This window comes from Mustela putorius, unplaced genomic scaffold, assembly GCF_011764305.1.
Source record: "Mustela putorius furo isolate JIRA1106 unplaced genomic scaffold, ASM1176430v1.1 tig00537295_pilon_pilon_pilon, whole genome shotgun sequence".
NCBI lineage: Eukaryota > Metazoa > Chordata > Mammalia > Carnivora > Mustelidae > Mustela > Mustela putorius.
Genome location: NW_025422433.1, coordinates 1,225,351 through 1,249,376, shown reverse-complemented (window position 1 = coordinate 1,249,376; position 24,026 = coordinate 1,225,351). Strand labels below are relative to the sequence as shown.

Here is a 24,026-nt window from a genome sequence, read left to right as displayed (position 1 = left end):
AAAGACTCCACTCCGTAATTGCTAGAACTCATAGAGGAATTCAGTAGTGTCAGGATATAAAATCAATGCACCAAAATCAGTTGCATTTCTATACACCAACAGCAAGACAGAAGAAAGAGAAATTAAGGAGTTGATCCCATTTACAATTGCACCCAAAGCTATAAGATAACTAGGAATAAACCTAACCAAAGAGGCAAAGAATATGTACTCAGAAAACTATAAAGTAGTCATGAAAGAGACTGAGGAAGACATAAAGAAATGGAAAAATGTTCCATGCTCATGAATTGGAAAAACAAATATTGTGAAAGTGTCTATGCTCCCTAAAGCAATCTATACATTTAATGCAATCCCTATCAAAATACCATCCATTTTTTTCAAAGAAATGGAACAAATAATCCTAAAGTTTATATGGAACCAGAAAAGACCCTGAACAGCCAGAGGAATATTGAAAAAGAAAGCCAAAGTTGGTGGCATCACAATTCCAGACTTCAAGCTCCTTTACAAAGCTGTGATCATCAAGACAGTATGGTACTGGCACAAAAACAGACACATAGATCAATGGAACAGAATAGAGAGCCCAGAAATAGACCCTCAACTCTATGGTCAACTAATCTTCAACAAAGCAGGAAAGAATGTCCAATGGGAAAAAAGTCTCTTCAACAAATGGTGTTGGGAAAATTGGACAGCCACGTGCAGAAGAATGAAACTGGACCATGTCCTTAAACCACACAAAAAATAGACTCAAAATGGATGAAAGACCTCAATGTGAGAGAGGAATCCATCAAAATTCTTAAGGAGAACAAAGGCAGAAACCTCTTCGACCTCAGCTGCAGCAACTTCTTCCTAGAAACATCGCCAAAGGCAAGGGAAGCAAGGGCAAAAGTGAACTACTGGGACTTGTTGGGAGCTATGAGGCCTGGTCAAGGGTATTGCCCCCGTTGGTTAAGGTTTGAACTGATGCAGGCCTAATCCTGCCAAGGGTTAGGCAGATAAGCATGGTCTGATAGTCTCTTGCTTTTTTCTCTGATCCACGTATCTCTCTCAAATAAAGAGCCCCTTACTAATCTACTGCAAACATCTGAGGCTTGTGGGCCGGAGCAACTTCAAGGAGGTAAATTATTCTGTACCTAGGACACTGGAGAGCTTTAGTTAATGTAGCCGAGTTAGACGGATTCCTCCGTAAGTTGATGTTAGTCCACAAAAAAAGCAGCACAGGCCAATATCCCTGACAAAAACAGATGCAAAAATCCTTAACAGTATTCAGTATTAGCAAACTGAATCCAAAAATACATTTTTTAAAGTGTCACTTTACATACTTTATATACACTGTATATAGAAGTATATATAAAAGAACATACTTTAAAAAGCATGCATCAATCCCATCAAGTGGGATTCATCCCTCAGATGCAAGTGTGGTTTGATATTTGCAAATCAATCAACAGGAAACCTCACATCAACTAGACAAAAAGTAACAACCATATCTTTTCAATGCACACAGAAAAAGTATATGACAAAGTACAACATCCACTCACGATACAAACCCTCGACAAAGAAGGTTTAGAGGCAATACCTCAACATAATGAAAGCGATATATGAAAAACCACAGTGAACATCACACTCAATGGTGAAAAAAATCAGAGCTTTTCTCCTTAGGTCAGGAACAAGAGGAGGATCCACTGTCGCCATCTTTATTCAATATAGTACCGGAAATCCCAGCTCCAGCAACCAGAACAGAGAAAGAAAGGCATCTAAATTGGTTAGGAGGAAAGAAACTCACTATTTGCAGATGACATGACACTACATAGAGAAAACTCTTAAGGCACCACCAGAAAACCATTAGAACTGATACATTCAGTGAAGTTGTAAGGGCCTGCCCCTCCCAGAGGAACTTGCTTGTGGACCCCGGATGTAGGGGTGGGGTAGGCCAGGTGAAGATGTCCAATCGGTGCAGCATGTGGATATCCACTAGGGTGAATTGAGATCCGATTGGCCACCTGTATGGGGGTGGGGCTCAACCAACCGCATAAAGGTTGCTCTGCGAGGCTAGCGGGAGAGAGGAGAGCTGTGATGGGAGCAGAAGAGTCGGTGGGAGTGGAAGAGTCCACGGGAGCGAAGAGTCCGTGGAGTGGAGGAGCTGTAACAGCTCTTGTAAGAGCTATAACCCCCGCGAGCAGTCCCACCACTGGCGGTCCCTGCCCCGGCAGTCCTGCCTCCGGTGGCCCCGAGCAGCCGCCTGCAGCTTCAAGCCGCCTGAGGCCCCGCCTCCGGCGGCCCTGAGCCACCTGCAGTCTTCAGCCATGTGCAGCTTCCAGCAGCCTCGAGCTGCCCAGACACCAGTGGTCCAGCTGTCAGTGGTCCCTCGATGCCTGCGGCCCTGAGACTCCAGTGGTCCAGCGGCCCAGCAGTCAGCGGTCCCGAGATACCAGCGGTCCAGCAGTCCAGTGGTCAGCGGTCCCCACGCCTGCAGCCCCTAGATGTCAGAGGTGCCAAGACACCAGCAGTCCAGCGGCCCAGCGGTTAGCGGTCCTGACACCTGCAGCCCCTGGATGCCAGCGGTCCCGAGACGCCAGTGGCCCTGAGATGTCAATGGCCCCTAGCAGCCAGCAGCATTGCTGCAAAATGCCTCGCCACCGCGAGCCACGAGTGGCCTCGTCCGCAGCGGTGGCTTCCTCTGGGTGGCAGCCTTGTCAGAGTGGTATCGTGGGGAGCAGAGTCTGTGTCATCCGGGTTGTCCTCCTCGTCATCGTCGCTGTCATCGTTGCCTCTTTGACAACGGCCTTGTCCGGGAAGCGGTCTTGTCCAGAATGGCGTCTTCTTGGGAGCGGCCCTGTCTGGGGAGCAACCTCATGGAGCAGCGGCCTCATCTTGGGAGTGGCCTCTTCTTGGGAGCGGCTCTGATCATGGAGCGGCCTCATCTGCGGAGCAGCCTCGTCAGGAGCGGCCTTCTTGGGAGTGACCTTGTCGGGAACATCGTCCTCGCCTTTTTGTAAGAGATAGTCCTGACCGGTCAGTTTGATTCTTGATGCTTGGCGCGAAATAAAGTTTTGTTTGACCTTGGCTTTGTATCAGTCTCGTTCCTTTGATCACGGACCCTAACAAAGTCACAAAAAACAATCAATACACAGAAAAACTGCTGTATTTCTGTACACTTATAATGAACTAAAAAAGAGAAATTAAGTAAAGTCCCATTTACAGTTGCACCAAATATAATGAAATACGCAGGGACAAACTTAATCAAGGAGGTGAAAGACTTGTACTGTCAAAACTATAAAATACTGTGAAAGAAACTGGTGATGACACAATTTGACACATGCCATGCTCATGGAGTGGGAGAACAATTATCCTTAAAATGTCCATACTACCCAACGCAATCTACCCATCTAACGCAACCCCAATAGGGCGCCTGGGTGGCGGAGTAGGTTAAATGGATCAGTGTCTGCCTTCGGCTCAGGTCATGATCTCAGGGTCCTGGGACAGAGCCCTCTGTCCTGCTCCCTGCTTAGCGGGGAGTCTTGATTTTCCCCTTCCCTCTGCCGCTCCCAGCCCACCCTGCAGGGCATGCCTGTGTGCGTGAGCTCTCAAGTAACTAAAATCTCTCAACTTAAAAAAAAAAAAAAAAGATTTTGCTTATTGGAGAGAGAGACGGATTGAGAGGACGGCGGGAGGAGGGCAGAGGGAGAAGCAGGCTCCCTGCAGCGGGGAGCCGCACGCAAACCTCTATCCCGGGACGTGGGATCACGACCCACGGCAAAGGCAGACACTCGAACCAGGCGCCCTAAATAGAATCTCATCACAATAGCGGTGACACAACCCCTGCGAAAACGCCCACAGTCGTCTTCACGGACCCGAGCAAATAGTGGTAAAATCCGTGCGGAGGCGACCCGGGAACGAGCGGGCTCGGCGGCGCCGCAGGCCGGGGTTCCGGCCGCACTCGCGGTGCCGTACCGCGCACACGCTCCCCGTGGTCACACGCGTCCCGGGACGAAGCCCGGTTTGAGGTTGACCAGCCTTCGACAGAGGCGCCCCGTGAGCCGTGTCGGCGGGACGGCGCGGCAGTCACAGCGAGGGGACGGACCGGGCCGCTCCGCTCAGCGCGGACGGCAACCGGCCCCCGATGCAGGACTAAGGCCTGCGGCAGGAGGCCTTCCCCACCCGGCGGGAGACCGCGGGCCGCAACCCCGGCCCCGCGGCAGAACCTGCGGCCGCACCTGCCCCGCAAAGCCGGGGAACAAAAGCAGAAGTCGGCCCCCGGGGCTCCGTGGACACAGAGGCTTCCAGGGAGGGACGTGACCTAAGAGACCAAAGTGCGAGACGACCCACAGAACCAATGCTCGACCCGGAGGCGCATCAGCGAGGCGGGTGCACGGTGGGCGCGGGGCCGGGACTGCGAGGCGGGTGCACGGTGGGCGCGGGGCCGGGACTGCTCACCGCGTGGCCCCGATGAGCGGGGCGGGGAGGACGCGCCTGCGCCGGGATGGTGCGCGGGCGCCGCCTGCGGCCGTGCTCGGGACTACAGCCTGACGCGCACGGGCCCCGCGGCCTCGGAGCAGCGGGGCGGGGAGGACGCGCATGCGCCGGGATGGTGCGCGGGCGCCGCCTGCGGCCGTGCTCGGGACTACAGCCTGACGCGCACGGGCCCCGCGGCCCACCGACGCTGCGCTAACCCGGGCCGGGGCCAGTCCCGCCGCGAGCGCGCCGCGCTTCTCCCGGAGGCGGACTCAGGAGCACACGGGTTTGGGCCGTGGTCCGCACCAGCGCAGCGCCAGCCACCGGCAGCAGCAGCGTCGGGACCAGGCCCAAGATGCGGGGCTTACCTTGCCGGGTCCCCCGCGCTCGGCGCCGTCACCGCAGGACCGAGACCGCACTGACGCCGGCCGAAGGGGGCTCCCGCCGAGCGCGCACCGCCAGAACGCCGCACCCTGTCCGCCGAGGCCGCACCGACCCCCTCCCGGCGCGGGGCACTCTGCAGGCGGCTTCGCGGCTGCTCCGGCTTCTCCCAGACCTAGAAATCCCCCCCGCCCCGCGTCCGCCCCCGCAGAACGGGACTTCCTGCCAGAGACCCGCGCGGCCTTTGCCCGCCCTCCACGCCGCGAGAATGAGTCCGTGAGTCGGGGGCATCGCCCCGCTGTCTTCCGGCCTCCTGTGCGCGGGAGCAAGACGCCAACTCTCCACGCACCGAGCAGGAAACCGGAGACGAGGGCCCCCGGCGCGCCGAGTATCCGCCGCAGCGCGGGGCCGCGGCTCTGACGGCCAGCGGGAACCACGCGCGCCTTCCTCCCGCGGGGCGACTGTGCGGTCAGTGCACAAGCTCAGCGGGCGGCTGTTTCATCCCTTCCCTCAGCCTGACCCCCTTGCTGGGAGGTGCACCCCAAGTGTCCACCCGTCCCTGCGTGTGGGCGCTGCCCCTGGGCTCTGGGGAAGCTCTACACCAACATTTACCCAGGTCAGAAGACCCGTTCAAACCTCGGGCCGCGGGCTCTGCTTCTAGCCCCAGCAGTCTGTACATCTGCCTCCCTAAAGAAAATAACCCAAAAGGAGCATTCAGAACACAAAGGCATGGACGGATGTCCCTGGCTGCTGTGAGTCGCGCAGCCTGCGGACACTAAAACAGGAACACAAGCCCTGCAGGTTGCTGAAATGCCCTTTGTCTAATGATTTGTAACTTCTGTAAAAACCTGAATCTAGCCCTACACCAAGTGCCCCCTCACCAGAGCACTCCCTTCGTCATGCACACGGTATTCTGGGCAGTAGCCCTCACTTGGGTTTGAATAAAAAACTCTCCCTTTTTAAAAGAAATTCTAAAAGGTTTGTTCATTTTGCATCAACATTTCTTGGCACAGCTGTAGGATCTGAGTCACTTGCCTACCAACACCTGGGGGTCGTCTGGAAATGGGTGCGTGGAACCAGCATGGCCCCTCAGAGGTGTACCTACTGAACTCTGCGGACATCCAGACCTGACCCTGACTTCAGCTGTTGAGGGTTACTGGTCATGTTCTCTGGGTGGGACTAATCTGGGGGGTAGTTTATGGGTCGTTTGTCTTAATTTGGTGTTATACTAATTGATGTTATTGATATAAGGCTGGAATAAAATTTTTTGACTGAAAAAATGAAAGACTGAATCATTCAAATGAGAAGAGAAGGGACACGTGCTCCTTCTAGGCACGTGGTGCTTTCAGGAGACTGAGAGCCTCGCGGAAGTGTATGAGAATATTCCTCGCGATGCCGAGCTCTCCCACAGGATTTCCCACCTCAAAGGAAACGAAGGATTGGTTTGTCTGGGGATGCACACATAAGGACAGGCCATCAGTGTCCTGAGCACCTTCGGTGGTCTTGGGCCTTGCTGGGAAAAACCAAAGCATATATGAGACACACGTGCAGCACTCTCTTGATCCACATCGAATATCCTTAGATCTGACTCAAGCCGTAGTCTGCAAATGAAACGGAGACTAAAAGGAACAGGGAACCATGTTTCAAAACCACTGGAAAAGCAACAACCACCCACAGAGAACCGCGGCAGGCTTTCTGAATAATGCATACACGCTTTTATGTGCAAGTACTTCCTAATTTACAGATAATCTGAGTCTCAGACGGGCCAGGTAGGGTTCTTCCGTCAGGTCTGAGTATCTTTTGTGCACACCACGAGAGAAAGCCAGCTGTAAGACTAAGCAATCAGGAAAGCCCCCAACTCTGGGGAGGAACGAACACTCACAAAGACACTCTGGGTTTCATTTGGTTTGTTTCTGCTGTCTCTTTTGGTATCTTTGCGCCAAACAGGCCATGTTCTAATTGGAAAATGGAAAATAACTAATTAATAGATTCATAAATTATAGTGTTATTTTATGACTAATTTTAATAAAGGGGATATTTGGAAATTGAGTCTTTAAATAATTTTTTTTAAGATTTTATTTATTTATCAGAGAGAGAGAGAGGGAGCGAGTGAGCACAGGCAGACAGAATGGCAGGCAGAGGCAGAGGGAGAAGCAGGCTCCCTGCTGAGCAAGGAGCCCGATGTGGGACTCGATCCCAGGACTCTGGGATCATGACCTGAGCCGAAGGCAGCTGCTCAACCAACTGAGCCACCCAAGTGTCCCAGGAAATTGAGTCTTTAATGTTTTCTTCACAAATATTACTGAAACTGTTAGAGCAGGCAGTTAATGAGGCTCTAAACAGATGCCCGGAGGCCAGCGGGGAGACCAGGGGCCCTGGGGTCTCAACTCAGCACATCCCAAGGAGGAGGCCATGGCCAGCTGTGGGGAGTCAGAGGCCCGTCCGGGCAGTATCTGCAAGAAGCCGGATCCCACCAGACATGCCCACAATGGCACCACGCCTGGAAACCCCTGGTCAAATAAGAAAAAGGCACAAAATCCTGCTGCAAGAAATGCCCACCTCCAATAATGAGTATGTCCCTCCCTTAAGAACAAAAGGCAAAACTCCAACTCAGGAAGGCAGCTCTTTCTCTCAAGCCGGCCTGCTCGCACGTCTCGAGTGGACTCTGCTTTAGTAAACTTTCCTGTTTGTGTCACACTCCTCTGCTGTGCTGAAGGTCTGTCCTTGAATTCTTCCTCACAAGGAGACCAAAAGCCTCTGCTGACATCTTTGGGGTGTGCTGAATTGAGACCCCACAGCCCCCAGTCTCTCCAGTTCACCAGGCAACATTTGAACCAGATTGCTGAAAGAGAATCCACAAAAATAAATAAATAAAACATCCCCAAATTCCCCCTTCAACTTTCTCCTCGTGGCAGGACCGCCCCTTCAGGCCTTTCTTCGGGCCCCCACCCCACGGGGAGGCCTCTCCTCCCTCTGCTCTTCTCCTTTTGTGGCTGTTGGGTCCTCAGCGAGGAGGGGAGAAGGGAAGCAGCTGCGAGCACTGGGGGCTGAGCACTGGGGGCTGAGCGCCCGGAGGGACCGAGCTGGAGCTGAGTGCGGTCTGTGCTGCCGCGGCGGGGAAGGACACCGCAGCAGAGACCTCATGTCCTGAATGCCCGCCGGCCGCACGGAGGGCCGTGGGGGAGGCCCGTGGTCTGCAGTGTGGTCAGAAGCAGGTCTGCCCCGCCCACCCCTCCTCCCAGCCCCGCTCGGAGAGGACAAGTAGCTACCGCGGTTTCTCAATGGGTTCAGGGTCCCATGCTGCTGTCCCTGGAGGATGCGGGGATAAGGGGGCTGTTGCTGGGAAGAGGCGCGCACAGCTGAAGCACCACATCCGCGTTCAGGGAGCGCCTCTGGAAGCAGCGGCGTCGGGGGCACAGGGAGCTGGCCGAAAATCCAGCTTCCTGGCCTCCGTTCTGAGCTTCTGAATTATAGACTCTGTTTTAAGAAAATCCCAACTGATTTGTAGCTACTCTAAAATCTGACACATACTCCAAATAATCTGAATTCAGCTAATTGTTCTATTCACAAATAAAACAGTCAAGGAATATTAAAGAGTTTTGTTTGCTGTGGTCCCTGAAGTCTAAGGAAAGCCAAATATACACACATGTACACGCACTCTTCTAACTTTTTATCAACTCCTAAGACAAAGGTTTAGCACAGTACACTTCTAAGCTGAACTTTTATCTCCTCTCTCAGGAAGTCCGGCTTCGGATTTTGGTGCCGGGGAAAGTATATGAGCCGAGACATTTATTACCCCAGTCGGTCCCAGAAACTCCTCCTCCGCTCCTCAGATGGGACCATCTCTTCATAAATCCGAGCGCACGTTTGCAGAGCACTGCAGTAAATGTTTTAAAGTTTACATTAATTTAATATCCGTTTAAATTAGCTTTCTTATTAATTAAAATAGCTGAAATCTCTAATTCAAGCGCCCCATGAGAAGGGCACAGTTAATCACCCCCCGGTACAGAGGGGGAGACTGCACGACAGGTTGAATAAGTCATGCAAAGTCACCCAGCTCACATGTGGAGCAGGATCTGAACCCAGACTGTCTGGAGCCAGAGCCCGTGTGTCACTCAGACAGTTCAAGGCCCAGGCCTGGTGGTCTCCACAGCTGCTCCTACTCACGGAGTCGCAGGACGTTGCCTACAAGGGCCCCCGACTAACCTCCAAAAGGGCTGCGGTGGGGGCGGGGTGATTTGGGCAGAAAGGCTATGAATGAAAGCGTTTTACAGTGTGCGTGTTTTCAAGCGTCCCCTTATCATCTGTAACAAACAGAGGCCTTCAGTACGGTAATGACCTGCACTTGGATAGCAAGGGCTCACCTCTCCAAACCGCCAGGATGGAGGTGTCCCAGCTCTGGTAAGGCCATGCTGCCACCCCTTCCGATGGACGCACTGGACAGATCATCTACCACAGTCCTTGGGGAGACCCAGGCAATGGTCCCCCATGCAAAAGGCAAGGAGTCTTACTCCCAGCACTTCAGTGTGTTGAAAATGTTAACTTTTGGGGCGCCTGGGTGGCTTAGCTATTAAGCATCTGCCTTTGGCTCAGGTCATGATCTCAGGTCCTGGAATCGAGCCCCACATCGGGCTCCCTGGTCCACGGGAAGCCTGCTTCTCCCTCTCCCACTCACCCTGCTTGTGTTCCCTCTCTCGCCGTGTCTCTGTCAAATAAATAAACAAAATCTTAAAAAATAAAAAAGGTTAACTTTTACAGGGGGAGAAAAAGCCTCCCATCTGAATATCCCTTGAACTTACCCGGCCTTTGAAGAGTACGCACAGATACCAGTCCTGCAGAGCTGTGCGGTGTTGAGTATCACTCAAGAACAGCCCCTCCATACCAATCTATTTCCAGGTAATTTTTGGTCCCTTTTTAGGGAAATCCTCAGAAATGAAGCGAGGGTCGGGGAGGACGAGGCTGCCAGGCAACTGCCACACCCACAGTCACCGCGGAGACGCAGCCCAGGCTGCAGACAAGCTCCTCGTTCCAAAGCAGAATAAAGTTGGTAAAAACAAAATACGCCGCCCGAAAATCTTCCTTTCCTAGACGGCCCCACTCAAGGGTCTGGGGGTGCACGGAGTGAGGCCAGCTTGGCAACCGTGTGGGTTCTGAAATGCCGAACGAGGTTGCAGTGGTGGCCGAAGGCCTTCCCGCACAGCTCGCAGGCGAACGGCCGCTCGCCGGTGTGGCTCCTCTGGTGCTTGACGAGCAGCGTTCTCCGGCTGAAGCGCTTGCCGCACTGGCCGCACGGGTAGGGCTTCTCCCCGGTGTGCACGCGCAGGTGCTGGAAGAGCCCCGCGTTCTGGCTGAAGGCCTTCCCGCACTCGGGGCAGCGGTAGCGCTTCTCCCCGGTGTGGATCCTCTGGTGCTGCGCGAGATACGAGCTCAGGCGGAAGGCCTTCCCGCACGCCTCGCACTCGTACGGCTTCTCCCCCGTGTGGATCCTCCTGTGTCTGATGAGGCCGTTGCTGGCGCTGAAGGCTTTGCCGCACTCCTTACACTTGTAGGGTTTCTCTCCGGTGTGGCTCCGCTGGTGCTCGATCAGGCCCGACCTCTGGCTGAAGGTCTTCCCGCATTCTTCGCACTCGTAGGGCTTCTCCCCCGTGTGGGTTCTCCGGTGCTGGACGAGGACTGAGCTCTGAGTAAAGCCTTTCCCACACTCACTGCACCTGTGCCTTCTCTCTCCGGCCGCCTGTCCCCTCTGCTTTTCCGCTCTGCTCTGCGGTGCACAAAGTTCTCTGTACTTACAATCTACGGGGACATCTCCGGGCAGTCTGCGGTTTCCAAAGTGTTCCACTTCCTTCAAGACTTCCTGCTTCGATGCCAGCTCCTGGCGTTCAGGTACAGGTTCACAACCTGGGAGAATGCACGCGCCGAACACCGTCACCTCTCTCCCTTCAGGAAAGAGCTCAACCACAGGAGGGGGCCCAGGGAGCCCCGAGACACACACACGTTCCCAGAACACAACACTGGAGGTGGGAAGGGCAGAAGGGCTACACGAGGAGGCCGGGCCAGGGCGGGTCAGCAGCACCGTGGGCATGGCTGGGGCCGAGGCTCCCGAGAGCACGTGTGAGCAGGTGCTGTTCCCGCTTCACCTGTGTTAATTTCTTACACGTCCACACGACTCCGTGACTGAGGGACTGTGACTCTCTGCCCCATGCACGCGCAAGCTGAGGGTGCAGGGATGCTACCTGACCTGCCCAATGTCGCAGAGCTACTAAGACGCAGTGTTTAAGGGCCAGCCCAGGCCAACTGACCCCAGAGTCCAGAGCCGTAACTGCTGCCCTCTGCAGAGCCACCAGAGATCCCGAGGGGACCCAGCCACGTCCTTACCTCGTTCTCCGAGTCTGTGGGGACTCAAAGATTCACCCTGGAGCTGTGTCACGATGGACTGAAGCTGGATGGCTACCGAGTCCTGCTTGGCCTTCAAATGCGGCACATCCTCTGAGAGCGTCTCAGAAGGGCCATGTTCGTGAGCCAGGGCCTGAAGGCAGGTAGGGACATTTGCTTTCATGAGACGGGACCCAGGAGCCCCGGCTAACGCTCAGTGAAGGACATCGCATGCAACCACAGGAAACACTCTAGAGGAACGGCACAGCGAGAGGCCCAGAGTGCGACCCCACATGCCAACGGTGGCCTGGCGTGCTGATGCTGCTTTAAACCGCTGCCTTAAGTTTTTAGACGCGCCTTCCTTTAGAAAGGTGGACCCTAATTCCCCTCTGGAGAGGAAGCAGCGCTTAGTGACTCATTTCTACAGAAGAGAACCTGGGGCAGAAGTGACAGTCCACAACCTCAGAAACCAAGTCCTACGGAGCGCCGGGGCTCCCTCCTCATCCTCCCTCTCCCTCGGTCTCTCTCGGGGAAGCCGGTGGACGCGAGGACACTCAGTGAGCCCTAAGCGCACACGCACATGGCAGAGAACAAAGCCCCCTGCCAACAGCCGGTGAGCACTGCGCCCCCTGCCCACGTCCATGGAGGAGGGAAGCCATCCCGGCAGCCCGTGCACCGGTCCCGGCTCCCCGCCGCCTGGGGCTGAAACGAGCAAGCCCAAAAGAACCCTGCTACCCCCGCGCTGCACCCCCTCACGGCGTCTGGGTCCTGACTCCCTGTAGGGCCTTGCTGCTCTGTGCCTCAGTTTCCCTCCCCACCTCAGGAGAGTGGATTAGATCACCCCATCCCCACAGGACTGGAAAAGACAGACTTCAAGTTAAAAAAAAATCTTCACCGCAACCTCATGGGAGAGCCCCTAACTGGCTTCCTAATACGAGACAATGCTTGCGGGTTTGAAGCCGTGCAGGCTGGGGGCAGACGGTTCCACGGCACCCGAGAACTGGCCGCAGCCACCTGCCTGCGTCCGCAAACTCGCCCTGTTCCGTGTCTGGGAAGTGTCTGGGAGCCCGTGTCCCCCTCTCACCTGGTTCTTGGGCTCACTAAGCTCCCTTTCCAGATCTTCAACCACTGCCACCGCCTGCTCCCCGCTCTCCGGCTGCTGCTCCCGCACCCGGGCCTGCAGCTCCTCGGGCAGGATGGTCAGGAACTGCTCCAGCACCAGCAGCTCCACGATCTGCTCCTTGCTGTGCGTCTCGGGCCGCAGCCACTGGCGGCAGAGCTCCCGCAGCCGGCTCAGCGCTTCTCGGGGCCCAGGGGTCTCTTGGTAACAAAAGTGCCTAAAAAGCTGGCGGGAGGCCTCCTGGGTAGAAAAGCTGTTCTCTCGAAGGCAGGTTTCCTGGTCCCAGATCACGTCTTCCTCCACCTTCACAATCTTCAGTCCCTCCTGCTCCTCTGCTGAAGCCATTCTAGGGTGAATTCAGAAGGTTCACTCCAGCTGGGGGTCAAGAGGAACCTCATTTAAGATTTCCTGATGTGTTCTTCTTTAGAAGACACACCTGATGATGAAACGTCACATGTTAATGGAAATTAAAAAGTGGGGACAAGTGAAGGACAGAACAATGACTCACGCTCTCGTCTAGGTTACGGGTGTAGCATCTGGAGAAAAGCGCATGGCAGCATCCACCAGCTGCCCCCATCCTTCCCTCTTTCCTGTACAACCCCCCCAACCCCCCCGTGAGTCTGTGCTCAAGCACGTGACCAGATTTGGCCAGGGTGACACCAGCAAATGTCACACGAGCAAAGGCTAGGGAAGTACTCGTGTGACTCGGTAGCTGGCTTGCCCTTTGCCCTCCACAACTGCAAGGAGCATCTGCTTCCTGATGGAGGAGGCGTGTGGGACAGGGCCCGTCACCCCTGCAGGGCAGATGGAGTGTCCCCTTTGCTCCGCCCCAGGAACGTGAGCGAGCCCGGATGAGGTCTGCAGAACTGCCTGGCAGACCCACAGGGCACTGCAGATACACAAGTAAGTCCTGCCCAGGTCAGCTCAACCCCACAGATTCATGGGCTAAACACTGAAGGAATTAAATTAAATTAAATTTAAAAAAAAAAATAAAGAAATGCCAATTGCTGCTGGCCACCAAAGATTTATGGCTGTTTGTTATACCACGCTATCAGGGCAACGAAAAACTGACGGCACAGGGGCGGCCACTGGGGAAGGATTAGGTAAGTGCAGAAGAGAGAAAAGGCCATTTACATTCACAGAAAACTGTATTTTTTCTCATTTTTGTACCATTTGAAATACTTACAGAAAGAGCTTTGTGCAGTGGCAGTATCGTAGCCAATGAGGCACGATTATTGCTAATTGAAATACTTACAGAAAGGAAACAAATAGTGATGGAAAAGGCATCAGGTAAGGAACCGGACACGCACGACCAGCGGTTCGATCAGACGAGGGCTATCAGAGAGCACTCACCCACGTGTCGAGCCCCGGAGAGTAGAAAAAGTAATTCTGACTGGGTTCGGAGCAGGGAACGACTGTGGCTTGGGAGCAGGCGCGTGTGAGCGACGCCCACGAGAACAAATGGGAACTTCTCAGGCAAGGCCAGGGCGCTGGGAGGGCACTCAACACGACAGGCCAAGCATACGACAGACCTCGGCTATTTACGGTCACACCGCACAGGAGTCCTGTGGGCCCAACTGCACACGGCTGGGTGCAGGCAGAAGCGTGTGGAAGTCAGGCGAGGAAAGATACGCCGAACCAGAAAACAGCCTCGAACGCTGGGCTGAGCTGCTCAGACTAGACTCTACTGTAAAGTGAGGGGCAGCGAGGCTTGTATTTCACTGTCCCGCAGTAGATCTGTACGAGAGAGAGTGCGATTCGGAGAGGAAATGGTAGGAGTATAGGCAGGGCTGTGGCACTGACATTGGGAGGCTGAATGGTGGCTACACTCGTAGTTCACTTTTGTGGTAGAATTTGCATTTCATATATGACTTCAGCCTGTGTTAATAAATGATTAATGTCGGAGAGAATTTAGAAGTTTCTCAGCGATGCTCCATTGTGGGAAAATGTCTTCATTCCATTCAGGCAAATGCTGTGTGTCCAGCAGACGCCCGGCACAGTGTGGGGTGCCTTGGCCACAGCAGCGAGAGGAAGCAGACCCGGCCCTTGCCGTCCTGGCGTTTCCAGGGGGAGAGACAAACGTTCGTGCAATGTTCATGTAAAATTAGGTTACAGAGTTGAGAGCATGGAGAGTTAACCAAGATTGTGGAGCCTGCTCTTTGCCAGTGTCCAAGGCCAACAACCGCACCATTTTCACTCATTACCGCAGAATCTGCGTGTCAGTGTTTTTGAGTATTCAGTCCAGAAGCCTGTAAATCTGAGAATCCCTAACTATGAGCTTGCACTGAATTTTGTTATTACTGAAAGTGTGGCTTCCCATGGGGTTAGATTCACAGGCACGAACTGTCGTGTGATTGATTCTGGGGCCACGACTTCTGCTCCTGAAAAACTATGGAGCACAAGGCAGACTCCTCAGAGCCCCACGGCCACGGGTGGGGCGGCCTCAGCTGCTGTGCTGCTCCCCCACCGCTGCTGGGCTTAGGACTGACCTCCTGGTCTGTGCCCCTGAGAGCCCTGTCTCTACCCTCGGTCCCAGCCGGTGCCGCCCGCTGCAAGGGCTGCAGGGATGTTCTCAGGATCAGTAACGGAGTCGTCATGTCGTCAAGCTGTGGCAAGGGAAGGGAAGAAGCACGGGCAGAGAGATTCTCTGTTCTCCCCACGCCACCCCTGCTCCCAGGATCTGTATGCATCACCCAGTGCTCCTAACCAGGCCTCCCCTGTCTGTCTCCACTCCAACCAGGAACCACCCTAATACCGATCCCAAATACCTCCCATGACAAAACACCAAGAGGATTCGTTTGCTTGGCCTGTCGTGTTGAGTCCCCTCCCAGCGCCCTGGCCTTGCCTGAGAAGTTCCCGTTTGTTCTCGTGGGCGATTTGCCACGAAATTATGGATCAATCTTTCCCAATGTTTTATTTACTTGCTCAATTCAATTATGTGCAATTTGGCATCCTCTGGTGAACCAAGTAGAATGTATTCTTTAAAATCGTCTTTAGAGAAACAGTGCTGCACAGCAATGTTCATATCATACAGCCTCTCTCAAGTAGGACTGACCAAAGCACCCCTCTCAGAAGACTGTTGTGACTGCAAAAGAATGAAACTGGACTATTTCCTTACACTACACACAAAAACAGACTCGAAATGGATAAAATTCCTGTCTCAATGTGAGACAGGAATCCACCAAAATCCCTGAGGAGAACACAGGAAGCAACCTCTTCGACCTCAGTTGCAGCAACTTCTTCCTAGAAACATCATCAAAGGCAAGGGAAGCAAGGGCAAAAATGAACTATTGGGGCTTCAACAAGATCAAAAGCTTTTGCACAGCAAAGGAAACAGTCAACAAAACTAAAGACAACTGACAGAATGGGAGAAGATATTCGCAAATGACATATCAGATAAAGGGCTAGTATCCAAAGACTATAAAAAACTTACCAAACTCAACACCCAAAGAACAAAGAATCCAATCAAGAAATGGGCAGAGGACATAAACAGTCATTTCGGCAAAAAAGACATCCACATGGCCAAAAGACACATGAAAAAGTGCTCACATCACTCGGCATCTGGGAAATACAAATCAAAACCACAATGCGATACCACCTCACACCAGTCAGAATGGCTAAAATCAACAAGTCAGGAAATGACAGATGCTGGCGAGGATGCGGAGAAAGGGGAGCCCTCCTACACTGCTGGTGGGAATGCAAGCTGGTGCAGCCACTCTGGAAAACAGCATGGAGGTTCCTCAAAAAGTTGAAAATAGAGGTACCCGAAGACCCAGCAATCATCCACAAATACCCAGTAAATACTGGGTATTTACCCTGAAGATACAAATGTAGTGATCCGAAGGGGCACATGCACCCGAATGTTTATAGCAGCAATGTCCATAAGAGCCAAACTATGGAAAGAACCTAGATGTCCATCAACAGATGAATGGATCAAGAAGATGTGGTATATATACACAATGGAATACTATGCAGCCATCAAAAGAAATGAAATCTTGCCATTTGTGACGACGTGGATGGAACTAGAGGGTATTATGCTGAGTGAAATAAGTCAATCAGAGAAAGACAATTATCATATGATCTCCCTGATACAAGGAATTTGAGAGGCAGGGCAGAGGGTTTGGGGGGTAGGGAAGGACAAAATGAAAAAAGATGGGATCAGGAGGGAGACAAACCATAAGAGACAATTAATCTCACAAAACAAACTGATGGTTGCTGGGGGAAGCGGGGTAGGAATAGGGTGGTTGGGTTATGGACATTGGGGAGGGTATGTGCTATGGTGAGTGCTGTGAAATGTTTAAGCATGACGATTCACAGACCTGTACCCCTGGGGCAAATAATACATTATATGTTAATAAAAATAATTTTTAAAAAAAGAAGATGGTTGTGATAATTATATAACGAAATGCATATTAAAAGCTCAGCACATCTGTTACACTGAAAAGAAATAAAAAAACAAAAAAGCTCAGAACAGTTTCTGGCCCACAGCAACTGCTAAACTAATTACTAACCTGGTATTCTTAGCAACGCAGTATTAATGAGTTGAACATCCTCTTTTAGAGAAGAAATAGGACAAACAAAATAAAGCACTGAATACATGGGCCAATATTCAGGAGGTAGTTAAAATCCTGGAAGAAATATTCAAGAAAGCTCAAGACAGACTAAAGGATCTGCGGTGACCTTCCAAATGTGTGCCGAAGCCTACCTCTAGATCCCATGAGGGACATAACCCTGAAAATCCCAATGGCAGCTCAAAAGTAACAATCTGAAGGTTGGATTCAGATTTCCAGAGTAACACGGCACAGCTGGTTACCCCTAATTACCAACTGGTTCCAAACATTAGGAGATGATATGTTTTTGTATTGTTTTTTAAAGATTTTACTTAATTATTTGACAGACAGAGATCACAATTAGGCAGAGAGGCAGGCAGAGAGAGGGGGGGAAGCAGGCTTCCTGCGGAACAAAGAGCCTGATGTGGGGCTCGATCCCAGGATCCTGGGATCATGACCTGAGCCGAAGGCAGAGGCTTTAACCCCCTGAGCCACCCAGGCGCCCCATAGGAGATATGTTAAAAAAAAAAGATGAAGAAAAGGACATGACCAGCCATAAATACGAGATAAAAATGACAGTGGACCAGAAACAGACACACAGAGCAGCAAGTGCAGTGAAGCTACGGGTTAATGGGTCTGTATGCAGCCAGCAGCAGCCTAGAATTCAGCTCTGGAGGGATTAAAGATTCGAGGTGACGGTCTGTGACAGAGTGCAGGCATCCGGGCTCACTTTCTGACACAAGGGGCATCAAGGGAGTTCCACACTCATGGGGGTGAGGGGTGTGGCAGGGGAAAAATGATCTGCTGCTGACTTGGCCTCTGGTTTTATCAGGAGCTACAGGCCAGGGGCCCAGCAACAGGCCCAGCCTCATTTACAGTAACCAACGCTGAGACCTGGCCCCATACCAGGTCTGCCCACCTAATAACCGCTCAGGGGAGCAACATGAAAGCCCTAAGCATAAGACCCAGAAAGGGTCTTAGATGTGATGCTGAATGAAGTAAGAGAAATCTAAAACGCTTTCCCATTCCAAAGAAATTCCAAAACATGCAAAACTCTAACCCTAAGAAAGACAATCAACAATTCAAATAGAAATTCACTTTTGGAGGGGGGGGCGGGTGCTGGGTGGCTCAGTTGTTAAGCATCTGCCTTCAGCTCAGGTCATGATCCCAGTGTCCTGGGATAGAGCTCTGCATCGGGCTCCCTGCTTGGCAGGAAGCCTGCTTCTCCCTCTCCCACTCCCCCTACTTGTGTTCCCTCTTTCACTGTGTCTCTGTCAAAGAAATAAAACCCTTAAAAATAAAAAAAAGAAATTCACTTGGGATGAAATTTATTCTATCCATAGTCCAAGAAATTTTTATAGTAAGTGATTTTGAAAACTACAGTGAAACCAAAACCAAAACCAAAACAGTGAAACCAATAACATCAGGTAGATATAAAAAAGAATTCAAAATCTTAGAATAGAAAAAACTTTGACACTGAAAATACACTAGAGGATACACCACAGAAGTGACCCAGCTGAAGAGTAACAGAAGTTTTTGACTGTTCAGTATCTGACGACACTAACGAATGCAGCAGGAAATGGGAACTACGGGGCAATTCAGATGAAATGACCTGTGCCAAGAGAATACGACTTTGATACACGAGCTTCGGAAGACAAGAAAGTACTGAATGGCTGAGAAAAAAATCACTGATGATAATAAAACTAAGAATTTTCCAGAGCTGAAGGAGTGACTTCTCCAATCAAGAGCACACACGGAGACAGAATACAGTGAAGCGGCAGCTGTTGCGGACAAAGAGACGATTTTTTTTTTTTAAGATTTTATTTATTTATTTGACAGAGACCACAAGTAGGCAGAGAGAGAGAGAGAGAAGGAGGGAGAGAAGCAGGCTCCCTGCTGAACAGAGAGCCCGATGCGGGACTCGATCCCAGGACCCTGAGATCATGACCTGAGCCGAAGGCAGCGGCTTAACCCACTGAGCCACCCAGGCACCCCAAAGAGACGATCTTAAAAGCTGCCAGAGGAAGAGCCAGATGGCCTACAAGGGAAACGGTCCAGACGAACAGAACCGGAGTCCAGAACACAAGCAGAGTGCGCAGAAGGACGAACAACGCAGAACCCGCCCGCAGCCAGAGAGAAGTAAGCAGTGGGCGCAGCAAAGTCACACGCCACCCACGGACCCCTCGTAAAGTCAAGGGTGCAGCACAGCAAATACAACTGAAATCAGAGAGAAGGTGTGAAACAAGAAATAACGGAAGCCCAAGAACTGACGAAATCTGACAGTAAATATAAACGATTATGGCAAAAAAATCCCTAAAAAGTAATATATTCAGTCATACGAAAAGTGCTGTACATACAAGGTTATCACTGAAAGGCCGCTTTGCGACAGGAAAAGGCCGGGAACGACACAAGCGTGGGCCCGCGGGGCACTGCTTCCGCAGACTGCAGGAGCTGGTTTATTGCATTACGATGCAGTTTTAAAAAAAGCTCTTTACGACAAATATGAAAGGGCTGCCAAGACAGTTAACTGAAAAGAGGAAGGTGAGAAACGAGTGTAACTAACATGCTAGTGTTTGTATTAAAAAAGAAGAATCTATTTGAATTCCCAAGCAACATTATTTGTCTTTGAGATGGAAGAGGAGTGTTGGGGCAGAGGCAACCTGCAATTTCTCGAAGGCTATCCTTCCTCACATTTTTGTTTTTACGTAAGAATGTTTTACTACACAAAAGGGGAAGGGTATGAAATTAAAATCGAACGTATAATGACAAGATGTGGTGCATGTTCAGTTCAATGTTAGAGTGTTAAGGTCCCTGTTGCCAGGAGAATGGAAATACCAAACAATGACACACTTCATTTAAAAAATTCAAAAAGTGAATACATTTCTTATAATTTAAGGGTGAATCACAAGCATACGGAACGAATGGAGTGCTCAGCTGTGAATGCTGATAGTTCAAGGTATACAACACTTTGGAAAATTCTTTTTTTTTTTTTTTAAGATTTTATTTATTTAGCTGAGAGAGCAAGCAAGAGCGCATGAGCTGGGGGGAAGAGCAGAGGGAGAGGGAGAAGCAGGCTCTCTGCTGAGCAGGAAGCCCACAGAGGTTCAATCCCAGGATCCTGAGGATCTCCTCAGGAGATCATGACCTGAGACCAAGGCAGACGCTTAACTGAGCCACCGAGATGCCCCCGGAAAATTCTTTAGAACTATCTACTAAAGCTTTAGAATGAGGGGTGCCTGGGTGGCTCAGTGGGTTAAGCCTCTACCTTCAGCTCGGGTCATGATCTCAGGGTCCTGGGATCGAGCCCCCATCAGGCTTTCTGCTCAGGAGGGAGCCTGCTTCCTCCTCTCTCTGCCTGCCTCTCTGTCTACTTGTGATCTCTCTCTCTCTGTGTCAAATAAATAAATAAAGACTTTAAAAAAAAAAAAGCTTTAGAATGAAAAAAAATTCGCTCATTCCTAGGAAAAGACTGCTTGGTCTGTACCCATGGTGTCCAGTAGCCCAGATGCGGTTTGTTCAATCATTTCAACAATTCACTTCAGAGAACATATTTTTGCAAGTCAATCAATCAGTGACACCACAGCTTCTGAAAATCAGCCAATTCAGAATAACTCATCCCAATAAACACATCTAAGTCCCAACAATGGACAACAGTCTGTTCCATGAAACCACGCTTCCACAGATGATGTCAGCCCCCTTGACCCCATTAAGACCCAGCAATACTGAACTCCGTGCTTCTCAAAGCGCCTAGAGAAGATCAGCAATCTCTTCTGTTTGGAAGGACTTTACCTAGTCAGCACACGTCTTCAGCTCTGTCCTCGAGTTTCAGATACTGAGTGATAGTGTCATCATTTTTTAACAAGTGGAACACAGGTGTTACTAAGTAATTCCACTCCTGGATACAGATCCTAAAGAAACGAGTGTTCACTCCACTAAAAACTAAATACATGTTCAGAGCAGATTTAGTCATAGTAACTCCAAAGTAGAAACAACCCAAATATCCATCAACTGCCTAACAAATAAATAGTAGGACTGTGGTAGGCAGAATTCAAAGATGGCCCCATGATCTCTGTCCTCCAGTATTTCTCTTTTGACTGTTTGTTTCCACGGCAAAGGTATAATTAAGATCTAATTGTCAGAGCAGGCAGTCAGTGAGGCTCTAACAGGATGCCTGGAGGCCAGTAAGGAGGAGCTCATGGCCAGCTGTAGGGAAGGTCAGAGGCCCACCCTGGCAGTACTCCAAAACAAAGCCAAAAGAAGCCAAATCAAACTAGCACGAAACCTTGCTTCCACGAAATCCCCGCCCCAGGTAATGAATATTCCACCCCTTACTGACAACTGTCAGTAAAAAAGACCCAAACTTCAGTGGGCAGCAATGCACTGGCGCTCTCACATCTCTGAGAAGGTGTCATTACTGTGTTGTGTCTGTCCTTAAATTCTTTATGTCACGAGACAAGACCCTTTGGCGATATCTTTGGGACCAGCTAAGTCAAAGCCTCAGGGCCTGGGGTCTCCCAAGTTCACCCAGCAACATAATTAAGATTACAAATTAGTTGTCCTTATGACAGCAAGACTGCTCTCTGGGTGGGGCTAAACTACTTGCATGATTTCTTTAACAGTAGAGGATTCTTGAGCTGGTGGCAGAAGAGCGCATCAGATTTGAAGCATGAGGAGAATCTGAGGCACATCTGCTGGCTTGTCAACACAAGACGGAGCCTCGGGTAGAGGAAAGCATGCCGCCTCTAGAAGCTGAGGCATGAGGGGGACCTCAGTTCTACCAAGAACTTCAGTCCTACAACCCCCAAAAATTGAATTTTGACAACTTATGACTTTAAGACTCTTGTGTTTTTTAAATATACTACATAGATTTGGTGCAGTTTATATTAAGCACTCAAAGTTTCCCTATTTGATTTCTCCTGATATCCTGGTTCCTGACTGTGTTCTAAGACAGAGACCGTCGCCATTTATTCACTCATTTTACTCAAAAGATGGTCCCTGAGCACCTGTGACATAGCAGGCCACTTTGGGAGGCACTAGTGATACGATGGTGAAAAAGAGAGGACCCCTCTCTGTTTTGCTGGCGCTTACATTCCAATAGAAAAGACAAACTAAAAGTAACATCAACAACAAAAGTGGGTAAGGAGGCAGACATATGAAATAAGGACTTGGTGACAGAAGTACTGTGAGGAAAACCAACCAAACCCTGAGGTACCAAATAAATGGAGGACCTGTGAAGACAGAGTGGTGGGAAGTGAGGTAACAACTAGGTGAAGCCCTTAAGAGTGAAAAGGAGTGACCCATGCAACCAGCAGAAGTGGGGACAGGAATAGCACCCGACTCTGTTCAAAGGCCCTGAGGTAGAAGAGGTGTGGTCAAACAAATGAGAGGAGCCCGGAGTGGATCCAGACAAGTGAGAGAAGGTGGTAAAAACTGAGGCTGGCAAGACACGCCAGATCATGCAGGGCCCAGGAGCCTGGACTTTAAGTGCAAAAGTCATGGAAGGCTTTTAAGAAAGGACGTGAAAAGACTGGATTGATGTGTGAAGAAGCCCTGCTCCTGGACAGTGAATGAGCTGAGGGAAGGAGGGTGGAGGCAGCGGTGGAAGCACAAAAGCCCAGAGTGGAAAGAAGAGCTGAAAGAAGGGGGTAGAGCATATTGCACTGGATCTGGAAAGACTTCCACGGATGTATAACGTTACTGTATTCTTCAAGTTAGTTCAACTTTGAAAGATACTAACAAAGCAAAAAGCTTAATCTTTGTAAAAAAGTGCTTCGGTCTTCGCACAGATGTTTCTGGAGCTGTGCTATGAGCTGGGTATGCACAGGAGTTTGTAGGTCACGGAGGGGCAGGGAAGATTTACAACTTGGTGAAACAGAAGTCATAACGTTGGAGGCGAGTTGGGTACGCGTAGGTAGGTAGGTAGGTAGGTAGATGCACAGTCCCGAAGGAAGCCGGAGAGCTCATCCTAAGTCCAATATCCAGTTTCTGTGCGTTACGTGTCACCCACAAAAGAAGTCACTTCACAGATGCTCGGTGCCTGCTGGGTGTCAGCCAGCGAACACAGGATAAAGGTGCGGAACTGCAGAATTTGTAAGAGAATTTCCTGTTACTTAACTAAAATCAGGAAGGAAAAGCCCAGAAGAGCATTTTTCTTACTGGCTTCCGCGTACTAGCAACAAGAGATTCGGAAACCCGTAAACCTCCGGGTGGTGGTGGTGCCCCAAGCACTATCAAGTTACAGTGACCAGTAAGTGGAGGAGCCACTGAACACCACGAGGCATCGGGCAAGTCCGGAAGCGGCGTCCTCTCCCGGGGGACCGGCCGGCCCGCCCCGCGACCAGGCACTGGACGGCGCCGGGACGGGCAGGAGGCCGGCTCCCGCTCGCACGGTCTGTGGCTGCGTCCGACGCCGCGACCCAGAGCGGGACAGACACTCACTCGGCGGGGCGCACAGGCGGGCGTCGCGCGGCTGTCCGGGCGCTGCCAAGCGCTGACGGCACGGCCGGCTCCATTCGCCGCCGCGACGCGCCGCTTTTGGAAGACACACGCTCGGACTGTTCCAGAACGACCACTCCCGAGGCTCGCTATTTCCTCCGAAACGTCGGCAGAAAAGAACACTCCATCACGCGAACACCGGCTAAACGGAGCGCGTGGGTACGCGGGTGCGGCCGCCCCCGGGCGCAGTCCCAGCCGGGTGCCCCCCGCCCCACACTCCGGCGCCCGCGGGGTCTCTCCCTCTCCTCGCGGCTGCAGGCGGCGTCCGGGGGCCAGGCCAGCGCCCACGGCTCCTCCCGCCTAGTCCAAGGCGCGGGCCCTCACTCTTCCCGGGGCCCGACACTCACCTCCCGCCCAGGGACGCTCCGGAGCCCCGGCAGGAGCAGCAGCCCGGCAACCCTGCAGCCCCGAAGGCCGGAAGTGCGTCAGCAGCCTGAGCCGCGTCGCCCTCCAAGAGCTTTCCTGTCCCCTCTAGGACGCCGGAGGGCGCTGCGTCTCGTTGGCCACCTCGGCCCGGCTCCCGCCCCGGAGCGCCAGTCCTTTGCGCTCTGGCGGCCTCAGACACGCGGCGGTCCCTCCAGCTCCAGTGCTCGGCCCTGGTGTCGGCAGCACGACCGGAGACGGCGGTCGTGAGGCTGAGGATGCAGGGTTTTGCTGCGACT

General features: G+C 51.9%; 1 protein-coding gene across 10 annotated transcripts in view; it reads right to left on the bottom strand.

Moving 5' to 3' along the window:
* Positions 1-817: 817 nt before the first annotated feature.
* Positions 818-24,026, bottom strand: part of ZSCAN31 (zinc finger and SCAN domain containing 31) — a 38,767-nt gene continuing 15,558 nt past the window's right edge. For 2 of the 10 annotated variants that reach the window (XM_045073973.1, XM_013049703.2), the window contains 4 exons: positions 12,284-12,755; positions 11,203-11,353; positions 9,627-10,725; positions 8,477-8,704 (listed from right to left, as the gene is read on the bottom strand). In XM_045073973.1, coding sequence (XP_044929908.1) covers positions 9,926-10,725; positions 11,203-11,353; positions 12,284-12,664 — 1,332 coding nt within the window. In that variant the 5' untranslated portion in view covers positions 12,665-12,755 and the 3' untranslated portion in view covers positions 8,477-8,704; positions 9,627-9,925. Of the gene's footprint in view, positions 3,093-4,814; positions 7,670-8,476; positions 8,705-9,502; positions 9,533-9,626; positions 10,726-11,202; positions 11,354-12,283; positions 12,756-13,672; positions 15,482-22,606; positions 23,788-24,026 lie in introns of those variants that run through there. The other 8 variants (XM_045073972.1, XM_045073969.1, XM_045073970.1 and 5 more) reach the window with 8 other exon arrangements.